Source organism: Macaca mulatta, chromosome 16, assembly GCF_049350105.2.
Source record: "Macaca mulatta isolate MMU2019108-1 chromosome 16, T2T-MMU8v2.0, whole genome shotgun sequence".
NCBI lineage: Eukaryota > Metazoa > Chordata > Mammalia > Primates > Cercopithecidae > Macaca > Macaca mulatta.
In genome coordinates, this window is record NC_133421.1 from 38,215,779 (window position 1) to 38,237,254 (window position 21,476).

General features: G+C 37.8%; 1 protein-coding gene across 9 annotated transcripts in view; it reads left to right on the forward strand.

Annotated features, from left to right (window-relative positions):
- The window catches only part of TAOK1 (TAO kinase 1), a 167,668-nt gene that overhangs the window by 95,372 nt on the left and 50,820 nt on the right, over positions 1–21,476 (forward strand). For 7 of the 9 annotated variants that reach the window (XR_013406260.1, XR_013406259.1, XR_013406261.1 and 4 more), the window contains 7 exons: positions 2,761–2,862; positions 5,048–5,093; positions 5,979–6,075; positions 8,253–8,366; positions 9,752–9,843; positions 17,794–17,887; positions 19,931–20,012. Coding sequence is in view for 6 of the 9 variants with exons in the window: in XM_077970702.1 (XP_077826828.1) it covers positions 2,761–2,862; positions 5,048–5,093; positions 5,979–6,075; positions 8,253–8,366; positions 9,752–9,843; positions 17,794–17,887; positions 19,931–20,012 (627 nt within the window). In the remaining 3 variants the exon portion in view is untranslated. The remainder of the gene's footprint in view (positions 1–2,760; positions 2,863–5,047; positions 5,094–5,978; positions 6,076–8,252; positions 8,367–9,751; positions 9,844–17,793; positions 17,888–19,930; positions 20,013–21,476) is intronic. The other 2 variants (XM_077970703.1, XM_077970704.1) reach the window with 1 other exon arrangement.

A 21,476-nucleotide genomic window follows, 5' to 3' on the forward strand; every position in this document is an offset into this window, starting at 1 on the left:
ATTCACGGGAATGAAAACAACATAAATCTCCTTTTATGTCTCTATCAGAGTTATTGGGTGGCTAGGTGCACTGGCGAAGACCACTAATATTTTGAAAGGAATCTTTCTGAGCAGTAAATCTCAACAGTGGCCTTAAAATATTCACTAAACCATGCTTAAACAAAAGTACTGTCATCTAAAGGCTTTGTTGTTTCATTGAACAAGCACAAGCAGAGTAGAATTTTTGGAATAGTAAATGTGCATTGACTTCAGCTTAAAATCACAAGCTGCATTAGCCCCTAACAAGAGAGTCAGCCTGTCCTTTGAAACTTTGAAACCAGGCATTTCATAGTTGCTCTGTAGCCATGAAAGTCCTAGATAGTATCTTCTTCCAACATAAGGCTATTTCGTCTACACTGAAGATCTCTTGGCTGGGCATGGCGGCTCACACCTGTAATCCCAGCACTTTGGGAGGCCGAAGTAGGTGGATCACTTGAGGCCAGGAGTTCGAGACCAGCTTGGCCAACATGGTGAAACCCCGTTTCTACTGAAAATAGAAAAATTAGCCAGGTACGGTAGTCCACATGCCTGTAGTCCCAGCTACTAGGGAGGCTGAGGCAGAAGGAATGCTTGAACCCAGGAGGCACAAGTTGCAGTGAGCCAAGATCATGCCACTGCACTCCAGTGTGGGTGACAGTAAGACTCTCAAAAAAAAAAAAGAAAGAAAATCTGTTGTGTAATGTAGCTACCTTCCTCAATGACACATTGGCTAGATCTTCTGGATAACTTGCATGTAGCTTCTACATCAGTACTTGCTGCTTCACCTTGCACTTTTCTTTTTTTTTTTTTTTTTTTTTTTTTTTTGAGACAGTCTCTTTCTGTCACCCAGGCTAGAGTGCGGTGGCACTATCTTGGCTTACTGCAGCCTCCACCTTCTGGGTTCAAACAATTCTGCTTCCTTTGCCTTTCCTCCCTAGTAACTAGGACTACAGGCACACACCAACACAGTCAGCTAATTTTTGTATGTTTAGTGGAGATGGAGTTTCACCATGTTGGCCAGGCTGGTCTTGAACTCCTGACCTCAAGTGATCTGTCCGCCTTGGCCTCCCAAAGTGCTGAGATTGATTATAGGAGTGAGCCACCATGCCGGCCTACCTTGCACTTTTATTTTACGGAGATGATTTCTTTCCTTACACCTGATGAAGCAACCTCTGTTAGTTTCCAACTTTTCTTCTTCAGCTTCCTCACCTCTCTCAGCCTTTGTAGAGTTAAAGAGAGTTAGGGCCATCCTCTAGATTAGACTTTGTTTTACAGGAGTGTTGTGGCTGATTTGATTTTCTCTCCAGGCCATTAAAGCTTTCTTCATATCAACAATAAACTTGTTTTGCCTTCTTATCATTCATATATCCACTGGAGTAGCACTTTAAATTGTCTTCGATAACTTTTTCTTTGCATTTACAACTTGGCTAACTATTTGGCGCAAAAGGCCTAGCTTCAAAGCCTGTCTCAGCTTTTGACATGCCTTTCTCACTAAGCTTAATCACTTGTAACTTTTGAATTAAAGTGACAGATGTGTGAGTATTCCGTTCACTTGAACACTTAGGGGTCACTATGGGGTTATTAATGGCCTAATTTCAACTTTATTGTGTCTCAGAGAATAAGGAGGCCCAAGGAAAGGGAGACAGACAGGGTAATGGCTGGCTGGTGGAGCTGTCAGAATACATTTATTGATTAAATTCACCGTCTTATATGGGCACGGTTCATGGCTCCCCAAAACGATTACAATAGTAACATCAACAATTACTGATCACAGATCACCATAACAGATATAATAATAATGATGAAAAAGTTTGAAATATTGTGAGTTACCAAAAGGTGACATAAAGGCATCAAGTGAGCACATGCTATTGGAAAAATGGTGCTGGTGGACTTGCTTTGACACAGGATTGCTACAACCCTTCAATTTGTTTTAAAAAAAAAAGTAATATCTGTGAAGTACAATAAAGCGAAGCACCGTAAATTGAGATAGGCCTGTATATGAATATTACTTATATTTTATTTTTGAGATGGAGTCTCGCTCTGTCACCAGGCTGGAGTGCAGTGGCTCGATCTCAGCTCAGTGCAGCCGCCACCTCCCGGGTTCAAGCAATTCTCCTGCCTAGCCTGCCGAGTAGCTGGGACTATAGGCGCGTGCCATCATGCCCAGCTAATTTTTGTATTTTTAGTAGAGACAGGGTTTCACCATATTGGCTAGGATAGTCTCGATCTCCTGACCTCGTGATCCGCCAGCCTCAGCCTCCCAAGGTGCTGGGATTACAGGTGTGAGCCAGTGTGCCCGGCTGAATATAATTTATTTAAACTTTTTAATTTTGACATTTTATCTAAAAATTATCACATTTTGAGAGGCCAAGACAAGTGAATCACTTGAGGTCAGGAGTTTGAGACCAGTCTGAGCAATATAGTGAAACCCCATCTCTACAAAAAATAGAAAAATTAGATGAGCATGGTGGTGTGTGCCTGTAGACCCAAATACTTGGGAGGCTGAGGGAGGAGGATCATTTGAGCCCACGAGATGGAGGTTGCAGTGAGCTGAGATCGTGCCACTGCACTCCAGCCTGGGTGAAAGAGCGAGACCCTCCCAGTAAGTAAGTAAAACCAAGCAAACTTGCATGTTAACCCTTCTCAATTTAGTAATTACTCAATTTAGTATTACTTTTATTCTCATATAACTTTCTGAGGAAAAGCCCTGTTCATAATTCTTTACCTTTTTTCTCCCCACAGAAATGGCAGGATATTATTAAGGAAGTCAAGTTTCTACAAAGAATAAAACATCCCAACAGTATAGAATACAAAGGCTGTTATCTACGTGAACACACAGCATGGGTTGGTATTTGCTTTCCCCTTGTTGCAATTTTAGCTGATTTTGATTTATAATGAATTAATTCAGAATATCTCATATGGGTTGTGTAAACACATGCAAAATCACCTGAAATGTTAGTTCATACTGAAAGAAAACAATATTTCCTAGAACTTGTAGGCAATAAGAGATGATAGAATTTTTGCAAGTCTTACTGCAGAGATTTTTCAGAATTCTGTTGACCTTTTTGTGTATAATAAAATGTCCTCTGACAGTTTTAGTAGTACCATTCAAACATTGTGAAAACAATCATGTTACTTGAGATTGAAAGTTAGCATATATTTTCTTGACATAAATGTACTTTAATGCATTTAACCAGAAAGATCTTGGTGAAATTTGGGTGAATCCTGGTGAAGTTAGAACTGATCATGATTCCTTGGCCGAATAATATAATACTAAAGATAGAGAATTGTTGCCCTTTATTATAAGAAGTAGAAATTAATTTTGTCCTTTTGTTACCAGGAATGGCCCCTTATTTTGAATAATTAGTAAGCCACAGCTAAGTATCATTTTAGTATACTTACTGTAGATTTAGATTTGTAGTGTTTGGTGCATTTTTATCCAGTTTGTTTTGGTGGTGGTAATGATGACTTATAAAATTGAGGCTATGATTAACGAAAAAGCAGTAATATTAGACGGGTAACCTCTCTGCCTCTCAGGATTCTCCATCCATAAAATAAGGATACTAATAGGACCTACCTCATAAGGTCATTCTGAGGATTAAATTGGTTACTATATAAAAACTACCTGGCACAGGCCGGGCGCGGTGGCTCAAGCCTGTAATCCCAGCACTTTGGGAGGCTGAGACGGGCGGATCACGAGGTCAGGAGATCGAGACCATCCTGGCTAACACGGTGAAACCCCGTCTCTACTAAAAAATACAAAAAACTAGCCGGGCGTGGTGGCGGGTGCCTGTAGTCCCAGCTACTTGGGAGGCTGAGGCAGGAGAATGGCGTGAACCCGGGAGGCGGAGCTTGCAGTGAGCTGAGATCCGGCCATTGCACTCCAGCCTGGGCGGCAGAGCGAGACTCCGTCTCAAAAAAAAAAAAAAAAAAAAAAAACCTGGCACATAGGAAGTGCTCTGTGTTTGCTTTCAAAGAAACAGCTGTGACCTAAGCTTTGTATATAGTTTTTCCTCAGTATCTGTGGGGAATTTGCTTCCAGGACACCCACCCCCAGGATACCAAATCCCTTCTGTAAAATGGAGTATCTGCACATAACCTGTGCACATCCATCTATTAATTTTTTCAATCATCTGTAGATTAGTTATAATACCACAATGTGAATGCCATGTAAATAGTTGTTATGTTGTATTGGCTTTTTGTTTTATTTTTGTTGTTATGTTGTAATTTTTTAAAATTTTATTTATTTATTTATTTTTGAGACAGAGTCTCTGTGTCGCCCAGGCTGAAGTGCAGTGGTGCAGTCTCGGCTCACTGCAAGCTCCGCCTCCCAGGCTCACGCCACTCTCCTGCCTCAGCCTCCCGAGTAGCTGGGACTGCAGGCACCCGCCACCATGCCCAACTAATTTTTTATATTTTTAGTAGAAACGGGGTTTCACCATGTGAGCCAAGGTGGTCTTGATCTCCTGACCTGGTGATCCACCCACCTCGGCCTCCCAAAGTGCTGGGATTATAGGCGTGAGCCATCACGCTTGGCCAATTTTTTTATTTTTTCAATTATTTTTGATACATAGTTGGTTGAATCTACAAATCTAGAACCCACAGATGTGAAGGGCTGACTATACGTATAATTCTAGAGAACACAGTTTTCTGTCTTCTAACAATGATGAGTATTGTTACTATTTTGTAGTAATGGAATATGTGTATTTCTTCATAATTTTAATTAGTAATTATATATGAAATGCACAGCTTATAGAAGTTATTATTATGTTGGCATTATTAAAAGATTAATGTATCATTGGCTTGACTGCATTTAACAAATCACTGAATACGTGAGTATTTTTTATTAAAAAATTTTAAAAATATATTTTTCTGAGAAATATCTATATAACTTTTTTTTTTTTTAAGGTAAATGGTGACTAGAATTTTACTTCAAACTATCTTCTTGATCTACTGGGTAAACTTATTTTATCTTAAATAGAATCTTTATAATAATATATTTTAATGCTTTTATAATTTTTCCATGTAGCTTGTAATGGAATATTGTTTAGGATCTGCTTCGGATTTACTAGAAGGTAAGTTTCCTTTGATTATTATTATTTTTTCTTTCCTTTTTTTTTTTTTTTTTTTTTTTTTTTTGAGAAGGAGTTTCACTCTTGTTACCCAGGCTGGAGTGCAGTGGCACTCTTGGCTCACCGCAACCTCCGCCTTCCGGGTTCAAGCGATTCTCCTGCCTCAGCCTCCCCAGCAGCTGGATTACAGGCATGTGTCACCATGCTCGGCTAATTTTGTATTTTCGGTAGAGATGGGATTTCTCCATGTTGGTCAGCCTGGTTTCAAACTCCTGACCTCAGGTGATCCGCCCACCTCGGCCTCCCAAAGTGCTGGGATTACAGGCGTGAGCCACTGCGCCCGGCCTCCTTTGATTATTTTTTAAAAAGTATTCACAGAATAAAATGATAATTTAGTTTGACATTATTTAAATGATATTAATACCAAATAATGTCAAACTTTCCAGAAAGAGCAGAACTCTTAGTCTTCAAATTCTCAGCATGGTATATGCTGTCCTTATTAAATATTATATGTTATACAGTAGCTTAAAATAGTCATGTTTTCTCTCATTGTGACTTTACAAGTGTTTTTCTGAATTCTCTGTTATCCTGCTCCTCCTGTTCAAAACAAAGATAAGTGAGAATAAAGAGAGAGAACTCTGCTGCTATTGTTTTTACATCACCAAATAATTATTCAATATCATTAGCTAAGAGAAGAATTGGCTATGAACTGTGCTTTGACAACTGGCACAACTGTGTACAAGTTACAAAGTTTAATAATCTTTATCATCTTGGAAAATAAATCTCTTCTTGCTAAGTATCAGTTTTTTAAAATTGCCCCATGTATTAGATATGTATTTTTTTAACAAAAATGTTCTGTGTATTAATTATTTTCAAATAAATTTTAAGTTCACAAAAAGCCATTGCAAGAAGTGGAAATAGCAGCAATTACACATGGTGCTCTCCAGGGATTAGCCTACTTACATTCTCATACTATGATTCATAGGTAAGTGCTTTGGAAATTATCATATGTTGATAAGTAAATGGCTTGTTGCATATTACCAACTTTAGAATTTATTAACCCTAAAGTTTTTATTGGTTAAAGCCAAATAAAATAATATAAACTCATTTTTTTAGACTTTTCATATCCTAAAATGAACATAGTGGTATACTTGATCTCTCTAGGAATTTTTTTTTTTTTTGAGACGGAGTCTCGGTCTGTCACCCAGTCTGGAGCGCAATGGCACGATCTCGGCTCACTGCAACCTCCGCCTCCCGGGTTCACACTGTTCTCCTGCCTCAGCCTCCCCAGTAGCTGGGACTACAGGCTCCTGCCCCCACGCCCAGCTAATTTTTGTATTTTTAGTAGAAATGGGGTTTCACCGTGTTAGCCAGGATGGTCTCGATTTCCTGACCTCGTGATCCACCCGCCTCGGCCTCCCGAAGTGCTGGGATTACAGGCGAGAGCCACCGCACCCGGCTCTCTAGGATAATTTTTATCTTTGCCTGTATGTGCTGCTTGACCTTGTAAAAGTATGTATACTTTTTAGATTAGTGGTAGAAACTTAGCTGTAGAATCATTTAATTTGCAATTGGATTGGGCATTAGAGAATCATAAAATTTCTCATTTTACAGGTAAAATCACTGATGTCTCAATTTGTGACTAATTTCCTAAGGGTTGCAAAGCTGAGTAGATTAGAGCTAGAACTAAATCTAGATCTTTTGTCTTCTTGGTAACTGATAATGACAGATTTATTCCATTGATTCCATGACATATGGACGAATAAAAGTTGCTTAAGGCCAGGCAAGGTGGCTCACACCTGTAATCCCAGCACTTTGAGAGGCCTAGGTGGGTGGATCACTTGAGGTTGAGAGTTCTGAGACCAGCCTGGCCAATATGGTGGAACCTTGTCTCCACTGAAAATACGAAAATTAGCTGGGCTTTGTTGTGGGCATCTGTAATCCCAGCTACTTGTGAGGCTGAGGGAGGAGAATCGCTTGAGCCCGGAAGGTGGAGGTTGCAGTGAGCTGAGACTGTGCCACTGCACCCCAGCTTGGGTGACAGTGAAACTCTGTCTCAAAAAAAAAAAAACAAGCTGCTTAAGACTCTCTATGCTTTTGAGCTGTGGTCCTTGATAATCCTTGATTATGGATAATAACTTTGAAGTTAAAACATTTTATAATAAATTTTTGGCACTGGTATTGGTTCTGGCTGTTGTAGAAGAAAGTTAGTATTTTCTTATACATGTATGAACGAGGCAGTACATATTAAACTATATAATAGAGTCATTGTGAGTTAATGGGTTATCATTTTTTAACATCGGGATAAGATCTGAGAGATACCCACAAGCTAGTAAATAAGTGAGTGCCATAGTTGGAATTTCAACCTAAGTTTTTCTCAAATTTAAGATACCTCTCCATTTAAAAAAAATCAAATGTAAGAAAAATAGATTCACTTTGTGTTATGCTCTAAAATGTAAGAATTAAGGGCTTGGAAGTTCAGCACTTTAATTTCTATTTTAATTTTTGAATGATTAAGTATATATTTAATGCTAATTAGACAGTCTTATTATATAAATACCTGTTTTCTTAGTTTAATAGACTGTTGCTGTTTCAGAAAAGTAAATTTGGGATCATTGATACTACATTATCCATATATTTCAGTTTTTATTTTATATTTAGGAAAACTATGCTAAAGTTTGTAAATGATACAAATACATCTTTATGTATTTACTTATTTTGAATAAGTCTTTTTCAAAAAGTTTGGAGAATAAGGTTCTTTATTTTTTTTTGTTTTTATGTTAAGTATGGATACTCAGAAATCTTATGTATGATAAAGAGATTGTTTGCTAATTACAATGTATTTTTAAAAACCATTGTTTCTACCAATAAACAGAAACTAAAATATAAACTGTGTGCTCCAGTGAACTAATTTTCTTTTCTTTTTGCTGCTATTTGTCTTCTCTTTTAGAAAAGTATTACTATATGTTTATTTGAATTCTGTAGTTTTTTGTTTTCTAATTTGAATATTAATTCTCATTATCCCAATTATGTGATTACCCCAGCACTTAATTATTTTGATTTCTCCTTCTCTATTTTATGAATTCTTGTTTTTTTTTTTTTTGTTTTAAACATAATCTAATGAGGGAAAGTTAAGTAATTTTCTGTATTCCCTAAACCTAGAGATATCAAAGCAGGAAATATCCTTCTGACAGAACCAGGCCAGGTGAAACTTGCTGACTTTGGATCTGCTTCCATGGCATCACCTGCCAATTCCTTTGTGGGAACGCCATATTGGTAAGAATAGTTAAAGCAGTCAGCAGCCGTTTTAAGTGTCTATCTGTGTTTAACATGAAATACAAATGAAGTGGAAGGTAAAGTACTGTCAGGAATGTTAAACTCGGCCAGATGCAATGGCTCACACCTGTAATCCCAGAACTTTGGGAGGCCGAGGCAGACAGATCGCTTAAGGTCAGGAGTTTGAGACCAGCCTGGCCAAAATGGTGAAACCCTGTCTCTACCAAAAAATACAAAAATTAGCCGGGCGTGGTGATGCATGCCTGTAGTCCCAGCTACTTGACAGGCTGAAGTGGGAGAATCACTTGAACCCAGGAGGCAGAGGTTGCAGTGAGCCGAGATTGTGCCACTGTACTCCAGCCTGGGCGACAGAGTGAGACCCTGTCTCTCAAAAAAATAAAAAAAGATTAAAAATTTAAAAAAAGAATATAGGACACTAATTGAAGACATGAATTAGTGCTTCATTTACAAATAAGATACCCATAAGATTGATAATTGTGTGATTGAGTTGTAAGCTGCCCTGGCCACTTTTATCATGGAATACCATTTTTATTTGAAAGAAAGACACAAACTATGATTATTCAGTCTTCAGTCTTGGTGATTGTGGCAGATAATTTTCTTTAATAAACGACATGAGCTTATAACTTCAAGGAAAACAACTGACAATACTTGTTGCCAACAGTAAAATTCGATCTTTTAAGCAAAAATAGACTTTTTTTTTTTTTTTTTTTGAGACGGAGTCTCACTCTCTCGCCCAGGCAGGCTGGAGTGCAGTGGCGTGATCTTGGCTCACTGCAACCTCCGCCTCTTGGGTTCAAGCGATTCTCCTGGCTCAGCCTCTTGAGTAGCTGGGATTACAGGCGCCAGCCACCATGGCCAGCTAATTTTTGTATTTTTGGTAGAGATGGGGTTTCACCATGTTGCTCAGGCTTCTCAAACTCCTGACCTCGTGATCCACCCGCCTCAGCCTCCCAAAGTGCTGGGATTACAGGTGTGAACCACTGCGCCTGGCCAAAAATTAGACTTTTGTAATGGGATCCTGAGACCAAAATATTTGAGAACCACTGGCCTAAAGGATATGAAGTATTATAATCTGCAAACTGGAGCAGATGCAGAATATAATTGTGCCTTGGGAGCTTCTTTTTTTTGGGGTAGCTGTTACATGATAATGACGGGATAGTGAGAATAAATCTCACACTGTATATGCATTGCTAAATATTTACCTTACAACCTGTAATGCACTTAGTTCCCATTATAAAAATTCTTATGTCCAGATATATTGACTAGAATTCAAACCAGTGATCTCCAGGTAGATGACTTACATTCTCAAAGAATAGTACACTTTTAAAAAAAATCTTTAAATTTAAATGAACATTTTGTTCTAGGATGGCCCCAGAAGTAATTTTAGCCATGGATGAAGGACAGTATGATGGCAAAGTAGATGTGTGGTCTCTTGGAATAACATGTATTGAACTAGGTAAGCATTGTTCTTCATTACTATGGATTAAGGTTTGATCAATGTTTTACATCAATTTCTGTACCGATCTATAAAAATTATAGATTTTTATCTTAAATGTCACTTTATAAGGGGGGCAATATATTTAGTAAGGTTTTCACTTTGGTTATTTGGTAATTTTTATTTATATTAGGGTTAGCTGTATTATATTTGCTCTGTTCCATTATATCCAAAATAATTTTCCACTGTGGTTTTAATTATGTTTGAGGAATCTATGTCTAACATTAATGAGTATTTGTTAAACACCTAGAATATGTTTATGATTACCGGATTTACCAGCTGTAGAAGATCTGTAAAGCATTCATAACTAGCTGGGGTAGTTACTACTGTTTTTTTGTTTGTTTGTTTGTTTGTTTTTACTTTGAATTAGGAATGAAATTAGATGTCAGACTGTCATACCTACATACCATTTTGTAACAGTTTGATATATATATTTGATATATATATGATTTATAAGATGGTAAGTCCGACTTCATTCAACAGGGGCCATGATGATAGGTATATGGATCACTGTAGCAGGGTCTTGCAGTGAAGGAGAGAGATTGGATTCAATTTCCTGTAGCAGTTTGATTTTAAGCACACATTTTGTTCAGTTGCTCATAAATGGAATGTGCTAAAAACAGTGGACTGTCATAACTTATGTGAGCCAATAAACTGTCACTGCAATTGAAGATGCTGGCCATCTTCTTGCTCTGGATTTCCCAATGGAGGTCTACCAGCCCAATAGTGTTTTCCTTTTCCTTTTTATCTTCTTTTAGAGCATTGCATTGCAGTAAACTTTACTTATTTATTTGTTTATTTATTTACTTATTTATTTTTGAGACATGGTCTTACTCTGTCACCCAGGCTGGAGTACAGTGGTGCAGTATCAGCTCACTCTAACCTCTGCTTCCTGGAATCAAGCAGTCCTCCCACCTCAGCCTCCCACATAGCTGGGACTGCAGGCGCACACCACCACACCAGGCTAATTTTTGTATTTTTAGCAGAGACAGGGTTTCGCCATGTTGTCCAGGCTGGTCCCAAACTCCTGGGCTCAAGCTGTCCTCCTGCCTCAGCCTCCCACAGTGGGGGGATTTCAAGCATGAGCCACAGCGCTCATCTAAGCCATTCTGAAAGGAGTGACTGAGGATGGAAAATAATACATTAAAAGTAAAATCTGTTGGTAATTTTGATTAATCATTATCTACTCAAGTTTGTCAGTTTTCGAAAACAAGTATAGGGAAAATGAGGTAAAATGAAGGTAAAATCTTGCTTGTTATTACACAGTAGATTAAAGTTATGATTTCTATTACAACCAGACTACCTTGCAGTCCAGTTTTTTTTTCCTAAAACATAATCTTTAAGTATTTTCACTTTTGTTGGAATTCCTATTTAACTACTCTCTTCAAGCTCCACATCCTGCTCTTTGTTTTATAGTTTAATAGCATCAACAAACAGAGATTTGGAGATGACCATAATGTCATACTTGTGATTTCTTTGTCTTAATTTGAAGTTTGCAAAACTATTTCTTCCATTTGAAAGTACCTTTAAGTGTCCTAAACTCTAATCTCTATTCTTTTACGTATGATTCTTTTTCCTACCCATAGATCCTAATTAATTTCTTAAGAATCCTGGATACACATGTAGAGAAGCTGGTTAATGTACTCTTTGCCCATGGGATCCTTTTACTTTCTTAATGCTGGCTCATGCATACATGTGCCCCTCAGTGATAGTGAAATTGCATTAATGGACCTGTTAGATTTCATTGATATATTTTATTTGATTAGAAGGGATTTGTTGGCTCATTGTTCTGCTTAGAACAAAATATACCTAAATTTTGTAGTTTCCGTGAAATGGCTTCTTATTTCTAGCTTTTTATTCTACTTCATAAAACAGAGTTCCTTCACAATAGAAGTTTTTATACTTAAAGCAACTTTAGATGTGACTACCTTTAAATAATTTTACATGGGTGAAATATTTGAAATAATTTCTTAGAATTTTAGGCATTCATTTGGTATCTTCACTTTTATAATCTTTCATAATAACGTTAAGCATTTTACTTACAAATGTTTTGAATGTTTTGAAGTGCTAAGTCAGGAACTATATTTTAAGCCTGATTATGGTTATAGGTGAAAGGTCTAAAGTAGCACAGGCTAGGAAAACTTTTTGCGATGAAGGAAGTGTTCTGTATGTGTGGCTTTTCAGCTAAGGGAGTGAATTTTCTAAAATTTTGTTTAAATACATTTGCATTTAAATAGTCACATGTGGCCAGTTAGCTACCCTGTTAGATAACACAGGTCTAGAGGTATGATTTTCGTTTTTTTTTCCTTTTCTTTCTTATTTTGGGGGCAGGGTGATAAGAGTCTCGCTTTGTTGTCCAGGCTGGAGTGCAGTGGCACAATCTTGGCTCACTGTAACCTCCACCTCCCGGGTTCAAGGGATTCTCCTGCCTCAGCCTCCCGAGTAGCTGGGATTACAGGTGCCTGCCACCAAGCCCAGCTGTTTTTTTATTTTTAGTAGAGATGGGTTTTCACCATGTTGGCCAGGGTGGTCTCCAACTCCTCACCTCAGGTGATCCACCCACCTCAGCCTCCCAAAGTGCTGGGTTTACAGACAGTGAGGTATGATTCTCAATGCAAATCAGATTCAGTCTTGGGACACATACTTATTATAATATACTTTTCTATGTTGGAAGAGTTAAGGATAGCAAATTAAAACAAACTATTTTCTTACAGTATAGGTAATAGAAAAAATTTACATCAACCATACCATTATTGGTCTTGATAAACATAGTTGTGAATAGATAGACATGACTCTTTCATGCTTTAGTGTCACAAAGGTTGAAATTACTTGGTTATGTCTTAATACTAAGAAATCTTATAATACATAATTTTTCATGAGTGGGTTTGGTTACATGTTTCTTTATAGTTCATCTGATGAAAATTCTTAGTTTCTTGTTATTTGAGCTGCATGATTATATAATCTTTGTAAAAATGTAATTTATCATTTTAAATTACATAATATGTTTAGGGTATAAAATTATAGAAATACAAAAGGAGTGAAAAGAAAATATTCATAGTTCTACTGTCAGCTAGGTACAGTGGCTTTACATCTGTAATCCTAGCACTTTGGGAGGCCAAGGCGGAAGGATTGCTTAAAGCCAGGAGTTTGAGACCAGCCTGGACAGTATAACAAGACCTTATCTCCACCAAAAACAAGACAAATTAGCTAGGCATGTAGCCTCACACCTGTAGTCCCAGCTACTTGGGAGGCTGAGGTGGGAGGATCCCCTTTAGCCCAGGAGTTTGAGGCTACAGTGAGCTATAATTATGCTACTACACTTCAGCCTGGGTGATAGAGTGAGACCCTTTCTAAACAAACAAATTAATTAAATTAAAATAATACAGGGGCCGGGCGCGGTGGCTCAAGCCTGTAATCCCAGCACTTTGGGAGGCCGAGACGGGCGGATCACGAGGTCAGGAGATCGAGACCATCCTGGCTAACACGGTGAAACCCCGTCTCTATTAAGAAATACAAAAAAAACTAGCCGGGCGAGGTGGTGGGCGCCTGTAGTCCCAGCTACTCGGGAGGCTGAGGCCGGAGAATGGCGTGAACCCGGGAGGCGGAGCTTGCAGTGAGCTGAGATCCGGCCACTGCACTCCAGCCTGGGTGACAGAGCGAGACTCCGTCTCAAAAAAAAAAAAAAAAAAAAAAAAAAAATAATACAGGAAACAAAAGTACACAAAGTAATTTTTCCCGTTGAGAGGAATAAATGAAAATACTACATTTGAACCCATTTATCTCACCCTTTGGTGATTACTCTTCTGTATAAGTATATATAATTTGAACTCTTTCTCTGGAAATTTTATTATTGGACATTGTTTCTGAGATTTACTTTCTAGACCGTTCAGTGCTTCTGTCTCAGTTTCATCTAATTTCCTTTTGAATTTTGGAGGTATTAATTTTACAGAAGCAGTTCAAATTTATGGGTAGAGACAGTTTAGAAACATGCACAAGATAATAAGAAATAGTATCTCTAACTTAAAATAAATTTGGTTTAAAATTAAGTGGTGGCTCATGCCTCTAATTGCAGCACTTTAGGAGGCCACGGTGGAAAGATCACTTGAGCTCAGGAGTTGGAGGCCAGCCTGGGCAACATGGAGAAACCCCGTCTCTACAAAAAAATACAAAAAAATTAGTTGGGCATGGTGGCATGTGCCTCTAATCCCAGCTGCTTGAGGGGCTGAGGTGAGAGGATCACTTGAGCCCAGGAAGTCAAGGTTGCAGTGAGCTAAGATTGTGCCACTGCACTCCAGCCTGTGTGACAGACCAAGCCTTTATCTCAAAAAAAGGAAGAAGTTTAGTAGTAGCTTATAAAAATTTGAGACAGAAAATATTTGGCCGGGTGCAGTGGCTTATGCCTGTAATCCCAGCACTTTGGGAGGCCAAGGTGGGCAAATCACTTGAGGTCAGGAGTTTTAGACCGGCCAACATGGTGAAACCTCATCTATACTAAAACCGCAAAAATTAGCTGGGTGTGGTGGTGCATCCCGGTAATCCCAGCTACTTGGGAGACTGAGGCAGGAGAATCTCTTGAACCAGAGAGGCAGAGGCTGCAGTGAGCTGAGATCTTGCCGCTTCACTTTGATCTGGGTGACAGAGTGAGACTCTGACTCAAGAAAAAAAAAGTTATTTGAATTTATGAGAGTCTAATACATAAATTCGGTGAATCTCTTCTGTGATTTTTAGCCAAGTTTAATGTTCTTTGATAAAATTGAGAGATTTTTAATTTAATAGTGAATGACAAAATTAAAAAGATATGTTCTAGTTTGATATGTTTGATATATTGATGGTATACCATTTAAAAGACTTAGTGACCAAGAGGTTTATTCACACTGTAGGGTGAAGTGGAATGGGGATTCAGAATTTGAACAGAGAAAGGAGGGCATCTGCTTAAGGAGAGAGAAGATGATCACAAAGATGGGATATTGGTTACATGGGAGGAATTTATCAGATAGAAAAATATATTAAGGGCCAGTCGTGGTGGCTCATGTCTGTAATCCCAGCACTTTGGGAGGCCAAGGCTGGCAGATCACCTGAGGTCAGGAGTTCAAGACCAGCCTGGTCAACATGGTGAAACCCTGTCTCTACTAAAAATACAAAAATTAGCCGGGCATGGTGGCCCATGCCTGTAGTTCCAGCTCAGGAGGCTGAGGCAGGAGAATTGCTTGAACCTGGGAGGCGCAGGTTGCAGTGAGCTGAGATTGTGCCACTGCACTCCAACCTGGCAACAGAGCGAAACTCCGTCTCCAAAAAAAAAAAAAAAAAAAAATATATATATATATATATGTATGTTAAGGATAATGAGAGCAGGGTTTCTCTCATTGTCAGAGAAGGATTTTACAAATATGGAAAGAGAAAGCTAGAAATAAACATGATGTTGTTGGATTGGAATTTGAGATATTGTACTACAATATTTATTGTTTTCAAATATAAATAATATATGTCATGTATTTGTACACATAGGTGTATAAATGTATTGTGTACATGTATATATTCCCAACTCTGTTCATTGAGCGTGTCTGAGAGCAGTGACACCCCAGCAGCAGTAAGCACACCTAGCACAACAGCCCCTTGAAGAAATGATTGATCCAGGGTCTGGGCTAGGGAAAGCATAAGATGAAGCTAGGACATCTTAGTGTACCAGAAAGCAAGAAAGTAACCAAATAATAATGGGACCATGTCCAAAAGATACAAGCCAGCTTAAAAAGGTTTCTACTGTTCAAATATGAGATAATTTGAACATCAAAATAAATGATATAACTTATTAAAATAAAAATCTGTGACTCCATATAATAAAAGAATAAAGTTGAAAGTTTCGTGAGAAGCAGAATATTTATGTAGATTCAGAGTACCATCTTGCAAAATGCTTATTAATTACAAAGGAGAAAAGAGAAACTTCATCATGAGGAAGACTGGCAGACATGGGCCTTAATCAAGTGATCAAAGTGAATACCATCAATAACAGAACTTCTCAAAATCAAGTGCCACATCATAGGATACAAATTATAGCATTACCTCTGTGATACTCCTGCCAAAGGTGTTTAGCCTAACTCTGATAATAGGAAATGTCAGAAAATCTCAAAGTGAGGTACATTCAAGAGTCCTGTATATCTCAGTATCTTCAGAGGATTGGTTCCAGAACTCCTTCAGATAAGAAGATGTGCAGATGCTTAAGTCTCATATAAAATAGCTTAGTTTTTCATGTAACCTATGCATATCCTCCCATATACTTTGAATAATCTCTGGGTTACTTATAATACCTAATATAATATAAATGCCATGTAAGTAGCTGTCTTAAAAATTTGTATTTTTGGCTGGGCGCGATGGCTCACACCTGTAATCCCAGCACTTTGGGAGGCCGAGGCGGGTGGATCACCTGAGGTTGGGAGTTTGAGACCAGCCTGACCAACATGGAGAAACCCCGTCTCTACTAAAAATACAAAATTAGCCAGGCATGGCAGCGCACGCCTGTAATCCCAGCTACTCAGGAGGCTGAGACAGGAGAGAATTGGGAGGCTGAGACAGGAGAGAATCTCTTGAACCCTGGAGGTGGAGGTAGTGGTGAGCCAAGATCGCGCCATTGCACTCCAGACTGGGCAACAAGAGTGAAACCACGTCTCAAAAAATAAATAAATAAATAAATAAATAAATAAAAATTGTTAATTTTTTTATTGTTAAAAAGTCTTTGTTGTTATTTTTATTATTTTTTCCCTAGATATTTTCAGTCTGTGGTTGAAATATTTCAGTTGGTTGGTTCAGTCTGTGGATGCAGAACCTACAGATACAGAAGGGCAACCATACTTCAATTTGTCAAAGTCATGACTTCAACTTTTACCTTAAGAAACTAAAACAAAGAGCAAATTGAACACAAAATAAGCAGAGGATTATGATGATCAGAGCAGAAATCAGTTGAATAGAAAACTGAAAAACAATAGAGAAAATCAGTGAAACCAAAAACTAGTACTCTGAGATCAATAAAATGGTTAAACCTCTAGCCAGACTAATCACAAAATAAAAGACGACACAAATTTCCAATATCAGGAGTAAGAGATTATAATCACTATAGATTTTACAGGTATTAAAAGAGTATTGGGGAAATATGAACAATTTTATGTCAATAAATTTGACAACTTGGGTAAAATGAACAAATTCCTTGAAGATTGCCAATACTCAAAGCTCACTATTGCTACACGGGATATTATTGGGACATTTGAATGAAACTTGAATGTAGTTTGGGGATTGGATGATAGTCTTATATCACTATTAAATGGCCTGATTTAATGGATGTATTATGATTATTTAGGAAAATGTTCTTCTTTATAGGAAATATACACTCAAGTATATATTAAGGATGGTGAGGCATCAGGTCAGCAATTTGTTCTCAATTGATTCACTTGAAAAAGTTCTTGGAGGCTGGGTGCAGTGGCTCACACCTGTAATCCCAGCACTTTGGGAGGCTGAGTTGGGAGGATCACTTGAGCTCAAGAGTTCAAGACCATCTTGGGCAACATGGTGAAACCCCATCTCTACAGAAAATACAAAACATAATTGGGCATGGTGGTGCACACCTGTGGTCCCAGCTACTCGGGAGGCTGAGGTAGGAGGATTGCTTGAGCACAGGAGGTCAAGGCTGTAGTGAGCTGAGATTGTGCCACTGCACTCCAGCATGGGTGACAGAGCGAGATCCTATCTCAGAAAAAAAAAGAAAAAAGGAAAAAAAAAAGCTCTTTGAACTCTACTTGCAATTTTTTGTATAAGTTTAAGATTGTTTCAAAATAAAATCATTAAAAAAGAAAAAAAAGAAAAACGTGCCCAGTACTAGAGTACCCCGGCACCTATTTTAACAGGAATGTTTCCTTTCTTTTACAGCGGAAAGGAAGCCTCCTTTATTTAATATGAATGCAATGAGTGCCTTATATCACATAGCCCAAAATGAATCCCCTACACTACAGTCTAATGAATGGTGAGTATTGTTAATATATATATTGCTCAATGTTGAATAAATGAAATGCTTTTTCATAATCTGTTATCAAAGTGATTTAATTTCAATTAGGTAAAATGTATCACCTTATAAGATATTAAAATAGATTTATTTTAGCCTTTTAAATATTTATTCTTTATCGTGTTTCCATTTTATAGCATATGTATAACTGAGTTCAGAAAAGGATGGATGATGTCACATGAATGCAAAAAGTATTCATTTTTACAAGAATTTGTATTTTACTTTTTCTTTAAATTTAGGAATACCTAATCCTTATTAAATAATAAGTAGCATTTAAGCATTAATATTTTATAACTAAACTATATTTATTATTACAACCTATAGTGATATTTGATTGCAGGATGGTTTGTAATTTATATGATATAAAAATATAGGTAAAATGATTTGACTTTATCAAAATTACCAGGTAATTAAAAATTTTGGGATCACTCTAACTATAATATGTTATTCAGTTTTATCTGATATTCCTTCTAGGGCTTCGTTGATTTGATAAAATTTAGTTCATTCGTGTAAAGAGGTTTATGGACAACAGATTGACAATTTTAGAAAACTAGGATTTTTTATCAACAGTATAAAATTGTAGTAGAAAATTAATTCCTCAGGTGTACCTAGCATTTGATAAATTCTAGGGGAATAGCTAGCATATTTAATTAGTATTTTGAAAATCACAGATATGTAAATTAGGGGTACTTAATTATTTAAAGAGTACATAATTATGTCTCATTCATATAAGTCTTTGCCATTTAAGAGTGTGCCATGTAACTCTACTAAACTAATAATGCTAAAACTCTGTGCCAAAAGATTCTTTCTGTATAACTCTGTGTTTAGAATTATGTAGAACGAATCTTTTGGCACTGAGTTTAGGGTTATGGTATGCTTTAGTACATTTTGTGCTGCTGTAACAGAGTATCAGAGGCCGGGTAATTTATAAAGAACAGAAATTTATTTCTCATTTTCTGGAGGCTGGGAAGTCCAGGATCAAGGCACTGGCAGGTTAGGACCTGGCCCTCCTGCTTACAGTATAGTGCCTTTAACTCTGCATCCTTTGCGGGGGAGAAGCATTGTGTCCTCACATGGCAGCGAGCAGGAGAGAGAGAACCCTCTCCCACAAGCCCTTTTTATAGCAGCATTAATCCATTCATGACCTGAACAACTCCCATTAGGCCCCACCTCCCAACACTGTTGCATTGGAGATTAAGTTTCAACATCAGTTTTGGAGAAACAAAAACATTGAAACCATAGTTGATACATGTAAGTAATAAATATATTGAACACAGACTGTCTTTACACTGTGTTTGAGACTTGGGGATTTATAAAAGAATTCTTGCCTACAAAGAACTTAAAATCTTATTTGAATATTGGAGACAAACATTGATGGAGTAATTATTTACTGCCTTACTCACTGAACTCTTGTCAATAACACTATATAATAATGTGTTACAGACTTCTAACATTTTAAAAAATATCTTAATAGGTTTTCTAGGTTTAATGGAAGTCTTTCCCATTTGCTCAGGGGCACCAAATACTCAGGTATAAAAACGCTCTCTCCAGAGCAGATAGAGTGATATTCTGAAACATGCTATATGGAAGACGATCCAAGGGGCAAATAAGAAAAGAGCTTATTATAAGAAAGGCTTAGCAAAAAGGAAAAGAAAAAAAGGGAATTGGAAAGGAATATTATCTTGGGTTTGAATGCAAAAAAAAAAAAAAAGTAGATAGGCTTCCCTCATTTTGCCTCAATACAGTAGTATGAGTTGTGATATTTAAATATGTAGGAGCAGGATTTTAAAGTAATCTGTGTGAATTTATCTTTGGAAAATGGTAAACATTCATTGGTTGCTTTAGATAGATCTTCATAGACTTACATGAAACTATATAGTCTCTGCTTTTTTTAAATCATTCCCTTTCCATTCCCCCTCCCACCAATAGGCACGTGCCTTGATTTGTGGATGTATTTTTAAAGGAAATAGCAATGTGTTCACTTGATACTTTCCTTTACAATAGGTCTGATTATTTTCGCAACTTTGTAGATTCTTGCCTCCAGAAAATCCCTCAAGATCGACCTACATCAGAGGAACTTCTAAAGGTCAGTTCTATTACAGTTTATTTATTTATTTTAAGACAAGGCCTCACTTTGTCATCCAGGCTGGAGTGCAGTGGCACAATCACGTCTCCTGCAGCCTTGACCTCCCAAGCTCAAGCGATCCTCCCACCTCAGCCTCCCAAGTAGCCAGGACTATAGACACACGCCACTAAACCTGGCTAATTAGGGTTTTGTCACATTGCCCAGGCTGGTATCAAACTCCTGGGCTCACGTGATCCACCTGCCTCAGCCTCTTTAAGTGCTGGGATTACAGGTGTGAGCCACCAGTTCCATTATACTTTAAATTTGTTCTTACCCCTAAGAAATGATTGTAAATAATGTGTTTTATTATTTGATTCTGAATTAGGATTAAGTATACTCTACTAGTTTTTACTAATACTAGTTTTTTATACTATTGTTTCTGAGAACTTCTCTTAGATACTAAATTTTTTAATTTCTTTTTTCAAATTGATTAGCTGCTCTTACCATGTCTAAATAGAATGTATAGTTAAGTATTCAAATAGCTCAATACTTAATATGTTCAAGAATATAATCATGAGTTATAAATTTTAATTCATGTGGAACAATGTCTTTTTTTTTTTTTGGAGATGGAGCCTTGCTCTGTCGCACAGGCTGGAGTGCAGTGGCCAGATCTGGGCTCACTGCAAGCTCCGCCTCCTAGGTTTACGCCATTCTCCTGCCTCAGCCTCCCGAGTAGCTGGGACTACAGGCACCCGCCACCTCGCTTGGCTAGGTTTTTTGTATTTTTTTTAGTAGAGACGGGGTTTCACCGTGTTAACCAGGATGGTCTCGATCTCCTGACCTCGTGATCCACCCGTCTTGGCCTCCTAAAGTGCTGGGATTACAGGCTTGAGCCACCACGCCCGGCAGAACAATGTCTTATTTCAAAGTTGATAAAACATAGTTTAGCTGGGCACGGTGGCTCACGCCTGTAATCCCAGCACTTTGGGAGGCTGAGGTGGGTGGATCACAAGGTCAAAAGTTCGAGACCATCCTGGCCAACATGGTGAAACCCCCGTCTCTACTAAAAATACAAAAATTAGCTGGATGTGGTGGCGCACACCCGTAGTCCCAGCTACTCAGGAGGCTGAGGCAGGAGAATTGCTTGAACCCCGGAGGCAGAGGTTGCAGTGAGCTGAGATTGTGCCACTGCACTCCAGCCTGGCGACAGACCGAGACACCGTCTCAAAAAAAAAAAAAAAAACACACACAAAAAACATAGTTTAACTTTTTGCTTAATTTTTATGTATTGATCTGTACAATATTAATATAATATGAAAGAAAGATGACATGTATTTACATAATATGTTGGAGAAGAGAAACTTAAAAATGGAAATAATATCTTTGCTTCCTTTTTTGGAAATATATTTTTCTAACTTAGCAATGAAATATTTTAAAAATATGTGAGTTCTGTTGAGTTTTCAACAGGCTTGGTTGAGTAATTTA